At 41.2% G+C, this 20,755-nt stretch overlaps 1 protein-coding gene across 2 annotated transcripts in view; it reads right to left on the bottom strand.

Moving 5' to 3' along the window:
• Positions 1-2,477, bottom strand: part of PTPRR (protein tyrosine phosphatase receptor type R) — a 161,197-nt gene extending 158,720 nt beyond the window's left edge. The window contains exon 1 of one of the 2 annotated variants that reach the window (XM_063322947.1): positions 2,285-2,477. In XM_063322947.1, coding sequence (XP_063179017.1) covers positions 2,285-2,462 — 178 coding nt within the window. In that variant the 5' untranslated portion in view covers positions 2,463-2,477. Of the gene's footprint in view, positions 1-1,773; positions 1,795-2,284 lie in introns of those variants that run through there. The other variant, XM_063322948.1, reaches the window with a different exon arrangement.
• Between the last annotated feature and the right edge of the window lie 18,278 nt (positions 2,478-20,755).

Raw genomic sequence — 20,755 nt, 5'->3', positions numbered from 1 at the left:
CCTCTCCGTTACAAAGCACTATTTAAACACATTACAGAATGATATTTTTTTGCTGTAGCATTATCTCAAGTAAACATAGACTTATGTTTTCCCTAAAATCTATTATCACCAACTGATATCCAGGGAGATTTTGTTAATGTCTGCCGACAGTTTCTTTAGCATTCCCTAGAAGCATGCCTCACGTATATTCAGCCTCAGAACAAAAAAGCCAAGCATTTTCCATCACATTACAAAAAAATTTACATTCAGGGTATAATTTGTGACCTAGCACTAGTGGCAAGTGGAATGCATTTTCTGGTTCCACATGAACCAAAGCTGCAAAATCACTGTCAATAATTCCTAAGTTTAGGCTATACATAAAAGATGTCCATAGTGGTAGCCTGTGTAAGACCAAATTTGCTAATTGCATCAGATGAAACAGAGAAATCTTAGCAGATTAAGCTTGCTATGTTATTTCATTGTTGTGACATCTTCAATGACTTCCAACGCGAGCAAGTTGTATGCAGCCCTGCCTTCGAGGAAGCACAGCTCTTGTGCTCAATGGGAGTCATGCCCAATATGCAAAGGTTGAATTCAGTTCCCGTCCATCCTCTCTGTTGCCTTCTCCAAAACAATTCTTTTCCAAGATTGCCCAGGGAACAAAGTAACACCATATCAACATCTATTTTCCTCTCTTTTTCTCATGAGTAGAGACGTTTTCATAATAAAGGCCAAGCTTCATTTGCAAGCATTCCCAATTACTTAATGAAACAAGTAAAACTTAGTAAGGAAAGTAAATGGCTTACTGGCAGGATATAAACACAGTTTCCATTAGTAGGATAGAAAAATGAAGGACATCAAAACTAATGCGAAGTCCACTGTTAATAGAGGAAACACTGAGATTAGAAGGCATGTTATGTCAAATAGAGGCTGTACAGTAATTTTGTACACATGATCATTTTAATACGTGTTGTAAAAGAACAATCTAAAAGCAGCTTAAGGCTTTTATTTTTTATTAATCCATATTAAAATGGATCACGAAATGCTCCCCATCTTTCAGTCAATAATCTCTTGCACACATGAATACAAGGCGTAACAGCATGAGCTTCCTAACTATAACTATACAGGAAAGAAGCTCCTGAGATTTTATGAAGTGTAGCTTAATATTCCAGCGCAATAAAATACCAATAACTGAGGCAAAACACTTCTCCTGACAACGACAAATGAAAGAATGCAGTGCCTGCTTCCCGCTGTCTCCATATAAACAACTATTTTCATAACACAGCTTGTTTGGGAGGGTGGGGGGGCATACATGTTCATGCACTGTTTCCACATGAAAAGAAACATGAAGTTCAATTATCACTTTTAATGATTCTGCAACAAAACAATGCAAGTTAGTTGCATCTTAAAAAGTCTCTCCTAAAAACAACGTTCTCAAGAGCGAAAGAATCAGTACCTAGGGGGTGCATTTCATTGTTTTCCTTAATTAAGTTTCAGTGAAGTTAAAAGCAGAGTGTAACAGCCATTTTCTACTCCAGAAGTAGCTGTGCTTGCCATAAATGATAAAACAAAGAAACTCTTCAACTTTTCTAATTGAGAACTTAATTCAATTATACAGTTACCCCAGATTTTATTTCCTTCCTAAGAGTACATATACTTAAACCTGCACAGGGGGAGAGAGAGACTCTGAAAAACAAGCAGTTTTTCATGATTTAAGAGAAGCCCAAGATTTACGCCAGAAACATACGCCGCGACCATCAGAACGAAACTGGCAGCGGAACTTCATGTACGTACCGGGGCGCTCATCGCTCACCGCGTTTCTGAATGAGGCACACGTTTTGCTCGCCAAGCAGGCAGAGGATTTATTATCCCCGCTACAGCCTAAACGCCTTGCTGTCGCAGCTGAAATTCCCCTTTCCTAAAAAACCTGCTGCCACGAGCAAATACAAGTCGCAACGCCTCCCCCACACCCCAAATAAATTTTAAAAAATAGGGGGGGAAAAGGAAGAAAAAGGGGTAAAGAGGCACGATTTTCTTCCGCTGCCCCAGCTGCCGGCCAGGTCCGCGCGACCAGGGGCCGGAGGGTTCGCCCGGGGCCGGCCGCTGTCCGCGGTGCTGAAAGACGCTCGCAGCGCCCGCCCGCCGGCGGCTGCTGCTACCAAGCCCCCCCCACCCCCCGAGACGCCTCACCCGCGCAGGGGCCGCCCCGCCACAACAGGTGCCCGCCGCCGGGCGCAAGCGGCTGCCCGCCGCCTTCTACCCCTTCCCCGCACCACGTCCGACCGCCGGCCGCCAACCCGCTCACCTGCGGCGCGGAGGTGGAGCAGGAGGTACAGCGCCCGCAGGCAGGCGGCCGCCTGCCGCATGGTGCCAGCCGCGCTGAGGCGAGGCGAGGCGAGGCGAGGCGAGCCGGGCAGCACCGCGTCCCGCTCCCTCCCTCCCCAGCCCCCGCCAGTGAGCATGCCTGGGAGCGGGCTGCGCATGCGCAGCGCCGCGCGGGGCGGGAGGGCGGTTGGAGGGGCGGTTGGCCGGGCCGTTGGACGGTTGGGCGGACGGTTGGCCTCAGCTGCCTCCTCAGCGCGGGGTGAGGCGAGGGGAGAGCCCCGGCGGCGGGAAGAAGCGGGGACGGGGGTGAGATCGCCCCCCCACCGGGAGATGGTGTTGTGGGAGGGCGGCGGGGAGCCGGTGTGTCCGGGGATGAGAGGCGAAGGGCGAGATCTCCGGTTCCAGCGAGGGAAACAGCGAGGGGGGCGGTTTCTCCCTCAGCTCCCAGCCGAAGCGGCAGCCGGGACTCGCTGCTGCAGCGAAGCGGTGTGTTTTGCATCTCCCCAGTATCGCAGCGCTGCTGAGGCTCGTCTCAGAAGATCTGGCATGTCGGGGAGGACTTGGGCGACGTGTGGGTTTGTGCTTGCAGCGGGGGAGTCCTCCCCTTCAATGTGCTGTGAAACACGTTGTGTTGTAAAACAAGCAGTTAGCGAAAACTGCCTGATGGAAATCACGGCTGATACAGAAATAGAGTAACATTTGCTTGGGATCCGCTGAACTCCAGGCAGCGGTTCAAACCAGACTGATGCAACACCTAATCAGGCAGGAGACACTTAGGAAATTTGATTACATGGCTATCAGAGACCCACATAAAGAGGCCAAACATGAGACAGCCCTGTAACAAGATCATTTTCTACAGTTGAGTTTAATTGATCCAAAGAGCCACTGGAGGCTAACCTTGAGAGGGAGCGGCAGATGTGTCACTCGGCAAGCGATCCGTCGACAGCCTGCTGCTGGATGTGGCAAGCAGTGAATGCACACCGTCAGGTCTGCGGCTGAAATGATGCTCTTAAGTAGAGAATAACAAAAGAGATTAATTAACCAAGCTTTCAACTGTCTTTAAATGAACCTTTGTGCAGAAATTTTCTTCACATAAAGATGGGAAACGCTGCACAGGGCCTGATATCTAGATGTGATTGTATGTGTGACTGTACGTATGCAAATGAGCTTCCTTTGCCAGCCCCCACACGGCTGTTCATGTACGTATAGACAGTTAGGTCGTTTGCTTGACAGCAACATAAGTGAAAGAAGGCTCAGGTCGTAAGACAGCACTCGATCTTGAGCTCTGCCCGAAACGGGGAATTAAAATGATCAAGGGGATTTTTGAACAAGGAGTGGTATTTGAGCCCTGTCATCTCAGTAATATCTTTTGTAGGTATTGTGCCTCAGATGCCCTGCTAAATCGTGAGGTTTCTGCTGCTTCCTCTACTGAGATGATAATTTGCTGTGGTTATATACAAATTGCGGCACATCCTGTTTCCAGTTTAATCCTGACTAGTAGAAATGAAAGCAAAAAGAAGCAAAAGAAAGAAGTCTGTCCATGCAGTGCACCCTACTTGTGCCCCCACAACTGCAGTTCCTGGGTGCCCAGACCTCAGAGGTATACATATGGGAAAAATAAGTAGGGGGCTATACTTCCCTTAACAAGTTGTGCAGTCCAAATTGCAATTTAGTCAACTCCTAGGGAAAGACACGAGAAAAAATTACTTACACTCCTCTGATGTTTTGTTATTGTCCACAAGTCATCACCCTTGTGTGTTCTAGGTAAGGATGTAGGGTCAAATATATCAATAGGGTAACTCCACAGAAGCTAATGGTATTGATTTGTCCCTGTGTGGTTACAGATGAGGCAGCTGTGGTTTCATATGATTGAGTGCTGTAGCAATATCTACTCACCTCACTTGTAGAGCCTTGAGGCACAAAGACCAGATGACTCACCACTATTCTGTTAAGAAAATTGTCTTGAGATATGATTTTGAGCCCACATCCAAGAAAACATTTAGGCTTCCAACTCATCCTTAAGCTGAATTCAATGGGAAGCTAAGACTGAATAATTTGCTGAATTTTATATCAATGCTTCCTTTTTAAAAGGCAGTCTCGTCAATGCAAAATGGAAGCATTACTGTGGAGTGGGAAGCTGTTACACAGAAAGCAAGCTAACACATGTTGCATCAGCTTGAATTCTCTAGCTTCACTGATTTATTTATTTAATTTCCAAATACGGAACGTGTTATTACCAGAGTGGAGATCACTAGTGTGTGGCTTACTCTAAGAGAGTGTATTAAGTGTAGAGCTGAAATAAGTGTTTAGCTGAATGATGAATATTTGTAAGTGGGGTAAATAGTATGGGATATTGCTAACTCTTCAAAGTTTTTTCATAGTACCTTCTTCTCTTCAGATGTTACAGATTGAATATGCTGCTGATGGTTACAATTAAGAGAGACTGGTCCAAGTGTTAAAGTTCTTACTGTTTTCCTCCCCTGTCACACTGAATAGACCATCTTCCTTGTCTGGGAATCATTTTGCACTAGACTTCCATTGATAAATTGCTTTAAAAAGAAGCTAAAACAATGAAAGCCAAATTCAAAACCAATCTTCAGTTTAATAGGGCAGCAATACATAGATTAGCAAGCAGAGAATATACCTGAAGAAGAGAGAATCACACTTTTGTCTAAGATTAATAATATGGATGCTCATATCTCTTGTCCCTTGACAAGCTTCAGCAGAAAACTGAAGCACTGTGTAGTAATAAATGAAAGCAGGTTGGAGGAGGAGGAGGGGTGAATAAGAGGTTATATGCATAGATCAAAGGATTCTTTAGAGAGATGAATGCAAATCAGAAAAATAGCTACTTTTTGGTGTATGCATGTGTGTGCATACAGTGATCTCAGCAGAGGAAAGCTCATGACACGTACAATTAGGTCTCACACTAAATGATATTGCTGGGATGGGAAGAGGAGTTCCTTTAACACAGTGTGGAAAGGTAACTGCTAGAGGAAAAGTGTCAGACTTGTGTCCTGAGAGATTGCCTGTGGGCAAAATCATTATTGTACCAATGCAAATGCATCATATTCCTTAATGAGTATTGTCATTATAGGGTTACAGCCTTCTAAAGTGGTCTGAGACTTTCCAGTGTATTTTTGGCAGAATCTCTAATATAGGCATGAAAAACTGACACTGACTCAGCTGAGAGAAACAAAAACTTTGACAACAAAAGACAGAGAGAGAAAGAGAGAGGATGCAAGGATATTTTATTCACTGTGTGTTAGTCTGAAACTTCAAGACCCTTATCCAGATTTTGACAAGACCATGTTATAATTTTTGTATAATTTTAATTTTTTTTTTTTTGCTAAAGAAGTTGACTATAGCTTAAGTGTAAACAATTCACTCCTGTTTGGTGTGGCTGTTTGGAAATAATCAAATGGATTAAGGGGTATCTGACCAAAAGCTGCCTGTTAAAGACTCAAGGCAGACAACTGTTAATCCCCAGTGTGAGCAGTTGAAGTACTGAACAAGACCTGTGAGGGGTTGGGATAGACCTAACCAGTACTGAGGGCAAGACATCAGTACTTGCAAATGCATTTAGCCATGCTGATTACTTCCCTTCTGGCAGCCAGTTTCATTCATTCATGCATTTAGATTGCCAGCAAAGTTATGTTATTTTCTTTTGATGTGAAGATGTATAGCTCCAGGTCACCTGCTTTCCCATACAGTACCCAAAAGCTATGGTGTTCTACAGTATCATCAGGAGTTTACAAAGCTGCTGAGAGGGGAAATGAAGCTGGCAATTCAGATGCTAGTTATGGCTCCCTCTGTATTTTCCGTGTGAAGGAGGAGAGGAATGAATGTGATGTGGAGCATGGTAGGAGTTTTTATTCCTGCCATGTTGATGATAGCTTGTCTCAGCATTTTGTATTTAGTGGTAAAACACTTTTTAGCAGATCTGAAATAATAAGGATGGCTATTTATCTTCTTGCCCATGGCAAGGTCTTTTAGCACTGTTTCTATCTGAAGCCTAATTGTGCAAATGTGCCAGAAATGTCATCTTTGCTTTCTGCTGTGCTGCATTAGCTGTTCCATTGTTTTGCCTGAAAGTGGGACGTGAAGACACACAAATATTCCAAATGTAGGTGTGGGATTCACTTCACCTAACCTGCATCTGCAAGGTAGATATCTTCCTCTGAACTAGTCATGCTGAGATCCATTTATTATCGAGAGAGACAAATAGTAAGTCCTAGAGTGTATTTCATCTGACTTGTTTTAGATGTCAACCTTTGGATGAATCCTACCCCCAAATTACAATTTTTCTCCACTGACAGTAAGGGGAATTTAAGGTAATTAGTTCACATATGGATATGAATACACTTCTTAGAAAGTTGTTTATGGATTTCTAATTGGTGATATATGTGATTTTGAATTGGTGATAAACAACCTGCCACAATGACATAATCTATGTTAGCAGACATTTTTGGCTCTCTGTCCAGGTCCATTCGTAGCAAGTATCTGGAACAGCAAGTGGCAGCTCTGATTTCACGCAGCCCAGGTACCATGTCACCACTTTACCTGATTTCAAGTTCTTCTCTCTTTTATGCTATTCATACCAGAGGGCAGTAAAGATATCATCCTCCAATGTTCTACCAGAGGCATCAAGATTTATAAAGTCAGATACTTTAAATTGCAACACAGACAGAAAAAGGTGTAAAAAGAAGTTTCAGATTATCCTTAAAAGACCTTTAGTCAAAGCTAGGAATGTATCTCTTGAACTATATTTATTTGTATAGTCAGTTATTTTATGTCAAATAAATATGTCAAATAACGCCTTTCTCATTAAATACTGGTAAAAAACCCGCAAATATGTGTGTGTATACTAATATGCATTTAAATATGGAAGGAAAGTTACCCATGGTTACTAATAACTACACAGTGAATCTCTAAATGATGCAGCTGTGCTTGAGATTTAAAGTTGCACAGTATGCTAGATTCAAACCTCTCAACACAAAAGTAACTAAACTTGTGTAGAGATAATAATAATAATAATGAGCTTCTGTGTCAAGCGAATCAAACTTCAGGCAACTCTGATCTAATCTGTAGATGCCAGTGTTAGGGTAAGTTCAGGTTCAGATAAGGTGAGGGAATTTGGGCATTTGTCTATTTGCAGTATTAGCCTCAGACTTTGATGTTATGTTTCAGGAGTGTACCATTCCTTGAAATAGGAAATAAAAGAGAAATCAGTCAAAATCCAATTAATTGAATATGCAATTTTGTGCAAAGTTGACTTTCTTCTTCTAGCCCAAGTAAACAAGAACAAACTGCCAGTCATCTCTGTCAGACTGATTTAAAATTCACTGTTTCCTTGTATAAGCACAAAGCTTGATTTTAATGAAAATTTGCCTGATTTGGCTGCTCATTGGCTTGTCAAACAATGTTTCTAAAATATACTTGCAACTAGTAGTTGAAGTTTTAATGCATCAAAACCTGCAGCACCTTAGGCTGGATGACATCGGGACATTCTTTGATGACTATAACCTGTTAGGGAGAGTTGCCTGTCTAGAACAGGCAAGGCAATCTTTGGCAGCAGGCTGGCCAACTTGGTGTAAACTGAAGGACTCAGGGGGCAGGGTCCAAAATGGCAATGCTTATGCCATCACATCCAACTGGAGAACAAGCCAGGCCAACCAGAGCAGCAACAAATGTTCCTTAGGTGCCTCCTAATACAAGAACTAGAAGGCCAAGCACCTCAAGGGTGTGTATGGTTATGGTGGATCCTCTTTCACCCCTCCAGGGAAGCTGCATGCACAACTACCTCTCTGAAATGCCTGTACACGAATGCATGCAGCTCGGGGAATAAACAAGAAGAACAAGAGATCTGTGTTTGGTGCAGGGCCATGATCTCATTGCAATTACAGAGATGTAGTGGGATAGCTCACACGGCTGGAATGCCTACTTTTTAGGAAAGACAGGCCAGCAAGGCAAGGTGGTGGGGTTGCTCTTTATGTGAGAGAGCAACTGGAATGTGTTGAGCTCTGCCTAGGGGTGGATGAAAAATGAGTTGAGAACTTACGGGTAAGAATTAAGGGGCAGGCTAATAGAGGTGATACTGTTGTGTTTACTACAGACCACCTGATCAGGAAGAGGAAGTCGATGAGGCCTTCTACAGACAGCTGAAAGTAGCCTCAGGCCCTGGTTCTCACGGAGGACTTCAACCACCCTGATATTTGCTGGAAAGTGAACACAACAAGGCACGCGCTGTCCAGGGGGTTTCTGCAGAGCATCGATGATAACTTTTTGACACAGGTGGTGGAGGAGACAATGAGGAGAGGTGTGCTGCTGGACCTTGTACTAACAAACAAAGAAGGACTGGTTGGGGATGTGAAGGCTGGGGGCAGCCTTGGCTGCAGTGAACATGAGATGGTGGAGTTCAGGATACTGCATGGAAGAAGCAAGGCAATGAGTAGGATTACAACCCTGGACTTCAGGAGAGGTAGAGAAATCCCATGAGGTACAGCTCCAGGAGGTAGAGAGCTGGTTAATATTCAAGCACCACTGCCTCCCAGCTCAAGATTGCTGCATCCCTATAAGTAAGAAATCAAGGAAAGGAGGCAGGAGACCAGCATGGATGAGCAAGGAGCTTCTGGAAAAACTGAAATGGAAGAAGGAGTTTTACAGAATGGGGAAAAAGGGACTAGTCATTTGGAAGGAATATAGGAACCTTATCAGAGTATGTAGAGATGCAATGAGGAAGGCTAAGGCCCACTTGGAATTAGATCTGGCGAGGGATGTCAAAGACAATAAGAAGGCCTTCTTCAAGTACATCAGTAGCAAAAGGAAGACTAGGGAAAATGTGGGCCTGCTGCCAAATGAGCTGGATGCCCTGGTGACGGAGGATACAGAGGAGGCAGAGTTACTGAATGCTGCCTTTCCTTCAGTCTTTATTGCTAAGGCCAGCCTTCAAGAATCCCAGACCCTGGAGGTAAGAGAAAAAGTCTGGAGAAAGAAAGACTTTCACTTGATTGAGGAGGATTGGATTAGAGATCATTTAGGCAAACATGACATCCACAAATCCATGGGATGCACCCGTGAGTGCTGAGGGAGCTGGCAGTTGTTATTGCTAAGCCGCTCCCCATCATCTTTGAAAGGAGATGGAGAACAGGAGAGGTGCCTGAGGACTGGAGGAAAGCCGATGACACTCCAGTCTTCAAAAAGGGCAAGAAGGGAGGACCCAGGAAACTACAAGCTAGTCAGCCTCACCTCCATCTCTGGAAACGTGATGGAACAGCTCATTCTGGATGTCATGTCTAAGCATGTGGAGGAAAATAAATTTATCGGGAGTCGTCAACGTGGGTTCACCAACAGCGAATCATGCTTGACCAATATTATGGCATGCCTGGCTGGAATACAGGGAACGTCTTTCTCCTGGCAGTGTAAAGGAGAAACTTAAAGGGGAATATCAAAACAAGTATGAATGGAAAGAAAAATACTAGCAACATGAGACAGCACAGGCATTAATACTCTGATGCAGTCTGATTGAAAAAGGAAAAACTGAAGTACAGTAGTGGATGAGGGAAAACACGAAAGATGGGAAAAAAAGTAGTCAGGGAAACAGGAGGAGATGGCAATAGAAGCTTGAGGGTCTGCGGACAGTAAAGTAAACACTATAGTTTGGAAAAGAATGCCAGATTCTTTGTGGGTTGAAAAAAAAAAGTTCCAATTTGCTGAGCAGCAAGTAATTTTATCCAAACAAAGAAATAAACAAAGCTCCCCTCTGCAATTTATAATCTGGAGAAATAAAAATGAGAGGCCAACATCTAGTAATTGTTTCTCTTAATGCCAGTCTAGGGACTCCAGTCCTGCTTTCTAAGTCACATGGGCTCCCTCACCAACACCTCAGGAACACAATGATTAAAGACAAGGAAAATTATTGTGCTTATTAACCATGACTTTTTAATTGATAGAAAAGGAAAAGAAAAATTAAAAACAGAGCACAAGCAAAAGGAATGGCTATTTCGATTCTTTTTATTTATCCTTTTTGTCGAAAGGCCTTAACAAAGACCACATCACTGAGTGTGGTCTAACCATATGGAGTCCAGAATATCTACTTCTTCCAAGTAGCAGCAAGTCTTATCTTAATGTAACGTAAGTAACAAAGGTAGCCTATAGGTGGATCAGTAGTTACAGCTGGGGATTGGTCAGGCCTGTGTAACGTATCACAGATAACCTAACCTGTAGGGTTATAGATGATCAATGGATAGAAATTTTAAGTCTTACAAAATCTGAAAAGTTGTTTTATAAAAATAAGTCACGTGAGGAATTGTCAAAAATAATAATCATATAAATATATCTCAATAGTCTTATATAAAAAAAGGAATCTTTCCAATATTCTCTGTTCCCCTTAATATTTTAATTAAAATAATAAATCATTATTCTGGTAGAAACTTCAAAATAGTTATATCAATCTAATTTCTTGGCAATGTTTTACCACTTTGTCTTTCACAGGACAATGCAGTCTTGTCATCATATTACAGAAACATTCATGAAAAGAAAATCAGTATTCCCAAGTGGTGTATTGCAGCATTTTTGCTTCACCATTCTTTTTCATTTATCTGGCTATTTCTTCATTTGTATAAGCCAATGGACACACTATGAAAATTGTGGTAAACTTGAGAATAGGAACAAATGCTTTCTTTGGCTACTTGTTTTATAATATATTTTTTTTATAACTTCAGAAAAGGAGTCGTCCATCAGGTCAGAAGTGTGGGCTTCTTGCTGTCTACAAACTGATTATCTTTGTCCACCCCTAATACACTTTTGACTTGTTTCTATCAAACCAAAGCTGCGTCCACTTTTGCTACTAATGTGTCACTACTTTTTCTTTTGTTTCTAAAGAGAATAATCTTTTTTTCTTTTGAAGTCTAGAATCTTTCTGATACTCAACTCTGCCACAAGGTTTATTTTCTTGCAAATAAGGTTCTTTCAGCCTTCTGAGACAGCCCTTGCTCTTTCCAGTGGCATGCAATGGTGGTCTAACTCTTCCTCAGTTGCTTTTTCACTTATAGTTGCTTTTAGACTTTATTAGTATGTAAACCACTTCTAAAATATTATTAGCTCCCTACAAAGCACAAAGCTTTTTATGCACTTTCCAATTTGCAGAATAAAAGGAAATAGTGTTAAAAATTGAAGAATTAGAAATTTTTGTCTTCGGTCTTTAAAAAATATGTTTTGTGGTTTATGATTAATGTATTTTGTCTTTTAAGGCTTGAAACTGATCCTTAACTAATGAAGGATGAGGAATTCCTTTTTTTATCCAGAGCATTTCCTAGTGGAAAGTAATTCCCCCAAAACCTAACCCATAAATACGTATTTTTATTTTCTTCAGTCATCACTGGTATAAAAATACTCACAGATACCTTTCCAAATTGAGAAAAAGACTTTGTCAAGATTGGAATGATTTAACATTACAATTTTACTAATAACCATCTTTGAATCAATGTTGTTGGTTTTTTCCAACACTTTGTTACCAGAAAATAGTTACTAAGCCACAGGCAAAGCTCATCGTTCATCCTCCAGCAGCTGGTACCCTGAGAGGGAAAATAGCCTACAATGCTTGAAGTGGCTCAGGTCATACAGGACATTGTCCATGTAATGATTTCAACTTGTTATTGACTCTGGGGAATCAGTACAATTCCAAGTTATTTACAAAATGCAAACTGAAGAGAAAAAACATCTGATATGGAAGGTTTCAATTGAAACATTATGTTTACACTTACACAGCCAAGCCAAATACCTCATTGTTTAGACTCTATTGCTAAATCTTAAATACTTTTAAACCAGCTGAGAATGGCTAAATACAGTCTCGCTGTTATAGCTCTGTCTTTTTTGGATACAATCCTACATCAAACCTCTCATCTGACTTTTTAATCTGACAGGAAGCTGCATTGGATTCCCAAATTAGTGTCAAAGAGCTCTCTCTTGGATATTTAGCACTATGATTAAACAATTTCCATCCATTGTTTTATCTAAAATGTGATCTCTGAGGAGACCATAAACTAGATGTCCTAGGAGCAAGGAAGGAAATAGCAAAGCACATGCCTATTGACAAAATTTCTTAATTGCTGAAGATTTATTCTTAAAGCACTCAGGTTTTCAAAGACCTCACCATAAGATAAATTTTCTCAGCCCCTGTTTTCAGTCCTGCAGTACTTTTGTCAGATTGTTGATGGTGTGAAGGGGAAAATCGTTTTCCCTTCCTCTGTCCTACAAACACCTTCTATCACATAGCGGTGGCTGTCCCCCACAACCCGGCTGCCACATAGCCTGCCTCCTGTGTCATGTTTCCACTGGTACGTTGCAGCTCTTCCCTCATTACAGCAAACTTTTCAGGAGATTTCTGCAGAAAAGTCCTTGTTCTGAGAGGGATCAGACAAGACCTGTGAGACTGTCTGTATTGGTGGCAGTGTGGTTGTAACAGGCTGCAGTATGCTTCTGAGAAGTCAAGCTCCTTTTCTGGAGCTTCTCTATCTATCATCTTCCACAAAATTAAAAGTATCATCTGCCTTCTAAACATTAGAAAAGATTCTAGAGGCATGTTTGAATCTGTCACAGTGTTACAGAATTGTTATGGTAGCAAAATCAAAGGCACAGAAGATGGGAAACACCAAGATTAAGTTTACCCAGAAAACTTTGCTTTGGTTCTGTTGTCCCCATCCATTAAAACGCAGCTTCCATGAGATGGCCACATACTACACTTTCCTTAAGGTAAAACAAGAAGAAGCAGAATACAATGAGATAGTCTTCAGATTCTGTTCCTGACATTTGAGATATTTGCACAAGTTTTCTTCAAATGTGTGCACTCTTCCAGCATTTGCAGTGAGGAAAAGAGAGAAAATTAAAAAAACCCAACAAAACAGTGTAAATGCCATTACACAGGAAACGATAAAAAACTCACATTACAGTGGGGATTTCATCCATTCTAGTATCCTATGATAAAACATTTCTGTAAAATAAACTTCTAATTCTCCAGTTTCAGGAACTACATAGCACATGATGTAAAGATTTAATTACCTTTAGTTTTCCACCATTCCAAGCCTTCTCATCATTTCTAATTGAGTTTCTTCAAATGCTGACAGGTGAAAGTGATATCATGATAATCTAGGTGTAAAAAGGTTCTGCCTTTTTAAACTGGTGTAGATGTAGAAAAACTGTTTTCTTAGACTTAAATTGCTTTAAAAAACACTGCTAAACCTGGCCCAGTATCTCAGAATACTAATAAAATATATGTAATTTATATAATAAAATACATTATTACAGCCTGGACAGATTGAATTGGATATAGCTGTAATTTATGACACAGCTGAAAGATCACCTCTCCAGTTTTTTAAAGACCAAGTGCTAATGAAGTCTCCAGCTGTGGGTGCTGATGGAGTGCTGAAGACTTCCAGTTTGGTGTGTGCGTACCTCAAAACCGTTTGTAACGCTCAAGTTCAAGTTCATTGTGTGATTCACTGCGGTCTTTGAGAATTGTTCCTTTACAGCAAAATTTCCAGCTCTTTTTGACACCCTTTTCCCTATCCAGGGGTCCTTGGAGGATCATCCCAGTTGTCACTTATTCACAGAGCTGCAATGTAAAATGAATAGTGTTTTTAGTTGGAAAAGCATTTTGTTTTAAAGCTCTAACATCTTTACTCTTAAGTGGATGTGTCCACATATTCTCACAGTCCTGGGCTGAACCTCGGTAGGGAAAGAAAACTGCAGACTTCACCTGATGGATGAATTCACATTAGTATCTGGGGATGTCCCCCCGGCTGCAAGTGGAAGTGAGTATGGCTACATGCCCTGGGATCTCCAGCAGAAGGCAGCTGTGAATTCTGTGGGGAGCTTCCTGGGAGCCCAGGAACAGAAAGTCTACCAGAAAAGTGCCGAACTAATGAACCACTTAGACTTTGTGGTTTCCTGGCTGATGGAGCTCCCGACCGTTTGACAGCTTGATGTTTATCTCCTAGGCAACACTGCTACCACCATAATTCCTCTGCTACAGCAAATCTGTCCCAGGGCACATACCTACATTTTATTAATTGTGCTTAAGTCCCCCCTTTGAAGTCACCCCACTCCCTCCCCATTCTGGCTCACAACTACTTTGCCATTTGTGTTGATGAGACTCTGTCAGAGATGAGCAGCACATGCAGTTGAGATTCAAGGAACTGTAAAATTCAAATAGCAGAAAAACAAGCCAAGCCCAAGTAGCAAGCTCAGTCTTTAAGACGACCCCAGGGAATGCTCGGTACCGGTCAGGACGCTCACTAGATGTCACTGTTCTCCAGAAATAAATATGTGAACACTTTTTTCTGGCTGTAAATATAGTGGGTCTTTAACCAAGTAGTGCAGCAACTCGTATTTTCAGAAACTGAGCTCACGGAAAAAAACTTCCATAGTTAAGTAAAAGGTTTCTCCAAATGCTGTACTTCACTTGCACTGATTTTTCTCACTTACCTCAACGTAAACCATTAATAACTTCTCTCAAAATTGAGTAGTGGTCCTGGTTCATGGCCATAGAGGAATCTTGCCACTTTTCAATTTTTTTTACTTAAACATACTGTCTAAGATATGTGCTTAAGAGATGGGGTGATCTCAAAATGAACAATGCAGCACTGTGCCTGGCTGCATGTGTACTTAATACTTTTTCACTCTGCAGATACAGAAAATTGAAAATATTTTGATGACATTTTTTTCCAAGTGCTTAATTTTGGGCACTTACTTCATATGTCTAAATTAGAAGCTTGTTACCTTCGGCTCTCTATATGATCACTAGAGAGCAACTGGGTCTTCCACAGTGATTCAGAAAGGAAGCACAATTCATGTGCTTCTGGAAGAGCTTCTCTTTTTCCAGTGAGTACATCAGCAGCTCAGGGAGAGATGGCTTTCCTTAAAGTCCATGAAGTTACATGATTAAAATTTGGCAGTGTGAGTGCTCCCAGAGACACTGCACTGGGTTGTATCCACGTATTTTAACTTAGAAATTATGCTACTAGCAAGAAAACAGACTGGAAGAAGCGGCAGAGGAGTTGCTAGTAAGGTAATAATCTGTGAAAAGGATAACCGAGTTAAATCAGGCTGTGATAAGCTACGCTCTTTAGAAAATATTTCAGAACATTGTATGTTCACAAGCAGACTACAGCATGGAGTCGCTAATAATTGCCAGATTTGGCACTCCTTTCTTTGTGTTTGCTAAATCAATAAACATTGGGGAAAAAATCCAACCCACTAGTCACCCAAGTGTGTCCAGAGCATCATTAGTGCATAACAGCATGTTTCAACATGGGGGGTCCCGCTGCTGACTTGAGGCAGTTAGCTTAGGTGCTCTGACTTGCCTTTTGCAGAATCTACTGCTCTCTAGTGACTCCTTTACTTTTATATGGTGAAACTAGGCTGTGAATCGCCCTCAAGAGTGCAGTTCAACAGCATTTTAAGCTGATCTAAGTCAGTGGTGTGGGAAGTCCCACCTCCACCTCCAGCTGTACATTCCTGTTCTTTCTCCCTCATGTCTGGTAGGTGGTGAGCTGGTTCAGCCAAAAATTAATCCAGAGGAAAATATCAGATTAATTTTCTATTTTGAATAAGCTCCCTGAAGAGATTTGATGTTTGGCCACAGGGTTAGTGCAGGGGGGAAATGTTGGAATGTGCCACTAGGATGATAGCAGGCAAGACTCCAGTCACCCTGACTTAGGTTTGCTCATGCTGATGGCGTCCCGCTCCTTTAAGTAGGTGCCTAACGTAGCCTGTGCTGAGTAGTGCGAGTTCCACGCTCCCTCCTCTCCCTGCAGCCTCTGCCTCCAGTCCCCAAACACACCTCCCGAAGGATGAAACTTCCAGGGCAGATTCTGGCTCCTGGGTCTCATGAGGTAACAAGATTTTCTCCAGCACAGCATGGAAAGGGGCTCTGTCAATGAAGTAAGAACCTTGCACTGAGTGGAGAGGACAGTTGCATTCCCTAGTGAGTAAAACATGAAAGCACAGCTAAGTTATATGACAGAATAAAAGAGCAGTGATGCATATTTCTGGGTTGCTATAACTTTCTCAGGGGCATCTTGGCTGTCAGTCTGGTTCCAGATTAGGAGGATGGTGAATGGCTTGGAGATATCTTTTGTCTTCAGCCCCAGTGCTAACCCAAGTACAGCTTGCACAGATCAAGGGAGCTCCCTCTACATATTTTAAATTATGCAAAGCAATTAGTCTTCATTAACAGCTTGTCTAATTTAATTTCAAAGGATCAAGCTGTTTCCCTTTTAGATGACTGAAGTAAAAAAAAAACAAAAAACACCCACAAAAACTTCAAACCCGTATGTGACTGCCAAGTATATATATCAGTTAAACTCAGGAGTCATCACTACTTACCTCAGCTTGTCATCTGCTCTCATTTTGCCCAGAAACTTCACATCATTCTTGACACCGTATCAGAAGATTTCACGGATGGTCTTTTGCACTACAAAGTGCCAAGAGCTATGGTAGATTAATTCTGTATTTTGCTAGGAGCCACTAGGAGAAAGATAAAAATCAAAGCCTTTTAAGTAGCCTATAGCATCAAGCATCTTATGTGAATTGAAATTCCTGTCCCGTGGAATTTCTCAAAGAAATTCAAAGATTTCATTGAACTTCCTTAGGATGAAGCTAATAATACTGTCTTTAAATATATGACTGGATGGCTGTCAGATTTGGACTGATGGGTGCCTTCGCCAGCCACCTCTAGGTTTTGTCTGCAGGATGTTTGTTTCTAAGAACACATATTCACAGTAACATTAATTCATAGGCTGCAAGCAAGGAATTCTTTACTCTTCTTATGCATGTCTGGGAGCCTATGCTACTTAAAGATATTCTGTCTGGGAATGCGTGTCTCCTTGGTTACACTTCGTTGCTGAGAAATAAATGCTAAATTCAGAGATTTTGAAGGCCAGCAAGCATTTCCCAGAGACTTAGAAAACTCTGTGGTTTGTGATGCAGGTATTTATCCTCACCTGCATTTAAGAAGGCTAAAAATGAAGTAAGTGCAGGGGCTTTTTTCCAAGTAAGTCACTTCCCTGCTCAGTTATCACTGTATCTATATAAAACTATATCTAAGAAAATGGAAGGCACTCAATAAATAGGCGTAAGGAGGAGCAGAGGACAATGCATTTTCTGACTGTGGTTCACATCATTACAAGAAAATGGACAATTCTGCTTTGTTATCTCCTACGTTTATTTGTTCTTAGAGAGCTTGATGATTTCTCATATTCAGGGGACTTCCAGGGGCATGGAGGGTGCAGGAAATTGATAGAAATAAAAATTTGGGTCAAGATTCACCAAGGTTAATGGGACTGGAACAGAAAAATAGAAGACAAGAAAAGCAAGACAGAAAACAGGATGATCTTGGAATGTCGACTGGGATATGAGGGTCATGGTCTAAATCACGCTGGTTTGCAGCCCCATCAGGGATTTGGTCCAAATTCTCCTACTTCTCCAGACAGTGCTCTGACCAAATGTACTAGGTAACTTCCATTTCTTTTGCTGAAATAGGTTCTTTTTGTAAAGACACTACACATTTCATGGTTGCACCTCCCCAGGCCCTCATCTGCAAATATTTGATGTTTTTTTTCCATTCTCTTGATCCACCATAATAAAATACATAAATACTGTGAGAATTGCAGTTATGTTCTGTGCCATGGCTTCCCATCTGTTCTTAGATTGCCATTTTGCTTTGGTCACAATATTTCAGCCCCTTGTAAGCATTGTTGTTTCAAAAACTTTTTTTTTTTTTTAAAAAACTAAGGACTTAGATGCTGTGTGAATAAGTAGCTGATTGACAGCCGAAGGGTTCCTGCTTGTTTTCAACTCATCATCTGAGGTGCGGTTCAGAAAGTCAAGAGGTTGTTACTGGCAGAACTTTGACCAAAACATTGCTTCAGAAATCTCATTAAATAAATTTCAGAAAAAAACCTGAAAACACTGAATTTGTGAGAACTGCAGATGCAGGGCCATTAAGGCCTCGTTGTCTTCTTGTATTTCGAGAAGGTCATGCATGAGAGGTGTTTTTTCCTGCAGTGGCTCTTGGGAAACAGTCTAGCTATGGAGCTTGACCCATGAAACACAAAGAAGAAAGAAGTTACCAGCTCTTCTGGAGGAGGTCATATCAGCATGGGGAAAAAAAAAATATATCATTTTTTGGCCAGCCAGCTAAGCCAAATGCCAAATGAGGATTGTGGTCACCTTAAGTTTCTTCTGCTGTGAATGCATAAAAAGAGGTGCTGTCAAAGGAGTCTTCTGATCGTAGCTGGACTACATCAAGGGCCAAAGGAGCTTCTTATCCCCCTGCTCTAACTATGGAGGGAGCCTGAAACTGGCATGTTACTCGCTAATGAAGCTCTGTTGGATTCTCTACGTCAGATGAATTCAAGCCACGTTACCTGCCCCTCAATACTTGCCTTTTAAAGCAACCAGTTCAAAGGGAGTATTTTCTTCTCTACAAGTATTGGGGCAAATGGAGATTAAATAACTCATCCAGAGTCACCCAAGGAGTCTGTGACTGAGCCAGAAATTTAGGCAATTCCTATTCCAGCACTTTAAATACAAGACGATGTTACCATTCCCTGTAAAGCTTTCATGACTTGTTCCTTGCTCTGTTTTAGTTTCCGATCACTTAAATTGAAGATTTTTAAAGTAGATTTTGAGAGGCTTATTAAAACTTATTTGAAAAGAGTAAGTTTGACAGACTAAATTAGCTTCTGAGTATCACTTTTGGTGTTTCTTATGCATTTGCCATCTTAAAATTGTGGTACCACTTCACGATAGAACAAAGATTTCCCTTTTTCCAGTAAATCAATGCAGATGATTGCTGAACATGTTCCATTGGCAGGGACAAAATTTTAGTGATTTCTTTTTATTATGAAAATATTCACCCTTCGGTCTTCTGGGAGGAGAAGGTTGTGACTGAAAGATGATTTGCTTGGCAAACCAGCAAACTCTCCATGCTGCAGTTTTTCCTTTCTCAAGCTCAGATGCTTTTGGGACCTTACAGTGCTGCCACTTACACATATGAAAAAGCCTATCCTCTCCCTACAGGGTCCTTGTGTTCCTTGTCCATTGATCCAAGTACCCCTGTTCTTGACTCCGAACTCAAGGCTCCTTTTGACAGTGATTGATGGCCACCCTCTCACAGGAAGAATGACTAACTCCAACCTGTGAGTATTGGAGGCGCTACAGAATATATCTGCTGTACTATTTATTTTGGGAGGCGGACGTGTGCCCACATTTTTATTCTTGGAATAAACATTCTGACATTTTCTGGCAGGTGTGAATGCTGTAACACACCAGCAGGCAGAAAAAAATTAAAATGACAGCTTCTAACCTCTCTGATGGAAACAAACTGACTATTGCTGATGTGAAAATTGTAAGCCCTTACCAGATTCCATATGAATTCTATCACTTGGAAAGCCAGATTTTGATCTTAAGGGTCCCCTGGCAGACCAAAATGAAAGATATCAGTTTTTTTCAGTGGTGCCTACTTGCTCTTCTCAACCAAATCCAAACCATAAGACAACTGTATAATGAATTATGTACATTTATTCCTCATCCTGATTGCGGCCAACTCATTTTGCCAATAGTCTGAAAAGATTAGCCCTCATGTCTAAGTGACAGCATGCAGAACCCTTCTCAAATCTCTTTCAGCTGTCATCTCATCAAAAGTGCATTGATGTAGCGGGTCTGAAGTGAAGAGGTAATTTCACTTCTTACTCAGTTTAAGGTCTGCAAAATTTAGCCTTAATTTTACATTGCTTAATTCCAATACTTGCGTAGAAATTTATATAAGAACTTTTAAAACAAATATTTGTGAAAACCTATTATAATAATAGTTCCTTCCACTTAGTCGATAAGACATGTCTTGACTATGATGTCTTAGAAGTTAACAGTAGATATGGAGAAAATGTTAGAAGTCACAGATGGGACATATCCTTTTTAGCCTGATCACACATATGTATAATTGTAGGCTATAAACAGTAACAATTTTAACCGTCATTGGTCCATAGGGAGATAATCTCAAATTTTAGATCAAATGAAAGTTTGGTAGAACTCAAATCTCCTGGTGTCAACGAGGACAGTACAGAAGAAATGAGTCAGAAAATACAGGATACAAATAGGGAAAAGATAATAAATTTCAGTATGTTGGGCAGAATAAGAAGAGTTATGTATATATTACAAGAAAGTCTTAGGTAAATTAAATTTTTCCCCTTAGCATATGCACCATATTAACAGCTATTTCTACTACTCTACTACTCAAAGAACATTTTGGTTGTGAAAAATTGCAGCTTAGAAATTAATCTATTCCATATGAGTCTAGCAGTATAAGTCAATAGTTACCCATTTTGGACAGCACACACAGAACCATTTGTCCAAAAAAAATGGCCATTAAAGCATTTTAGTGCTTTAACAC

The sequence above is a fragment of the Chroicocephalus ridibundus genome, chromosome 1 (genome assembly GCF_963924245.1).
Source record: "Chroicocephalus ridibundus chromosome 1, bChrRid1.1, whole genome shotgun sequence".
NCBI classification, from domain to species: Eukaryota; Metazoa; Chordata; class Aves; order Charadriiformes; family Laridae; genus Chroicocephalus; species Chroicocephalus ridibundus.
This window is presented reverse-complemented; position numbering and strand designations above follow the sequence as displayed.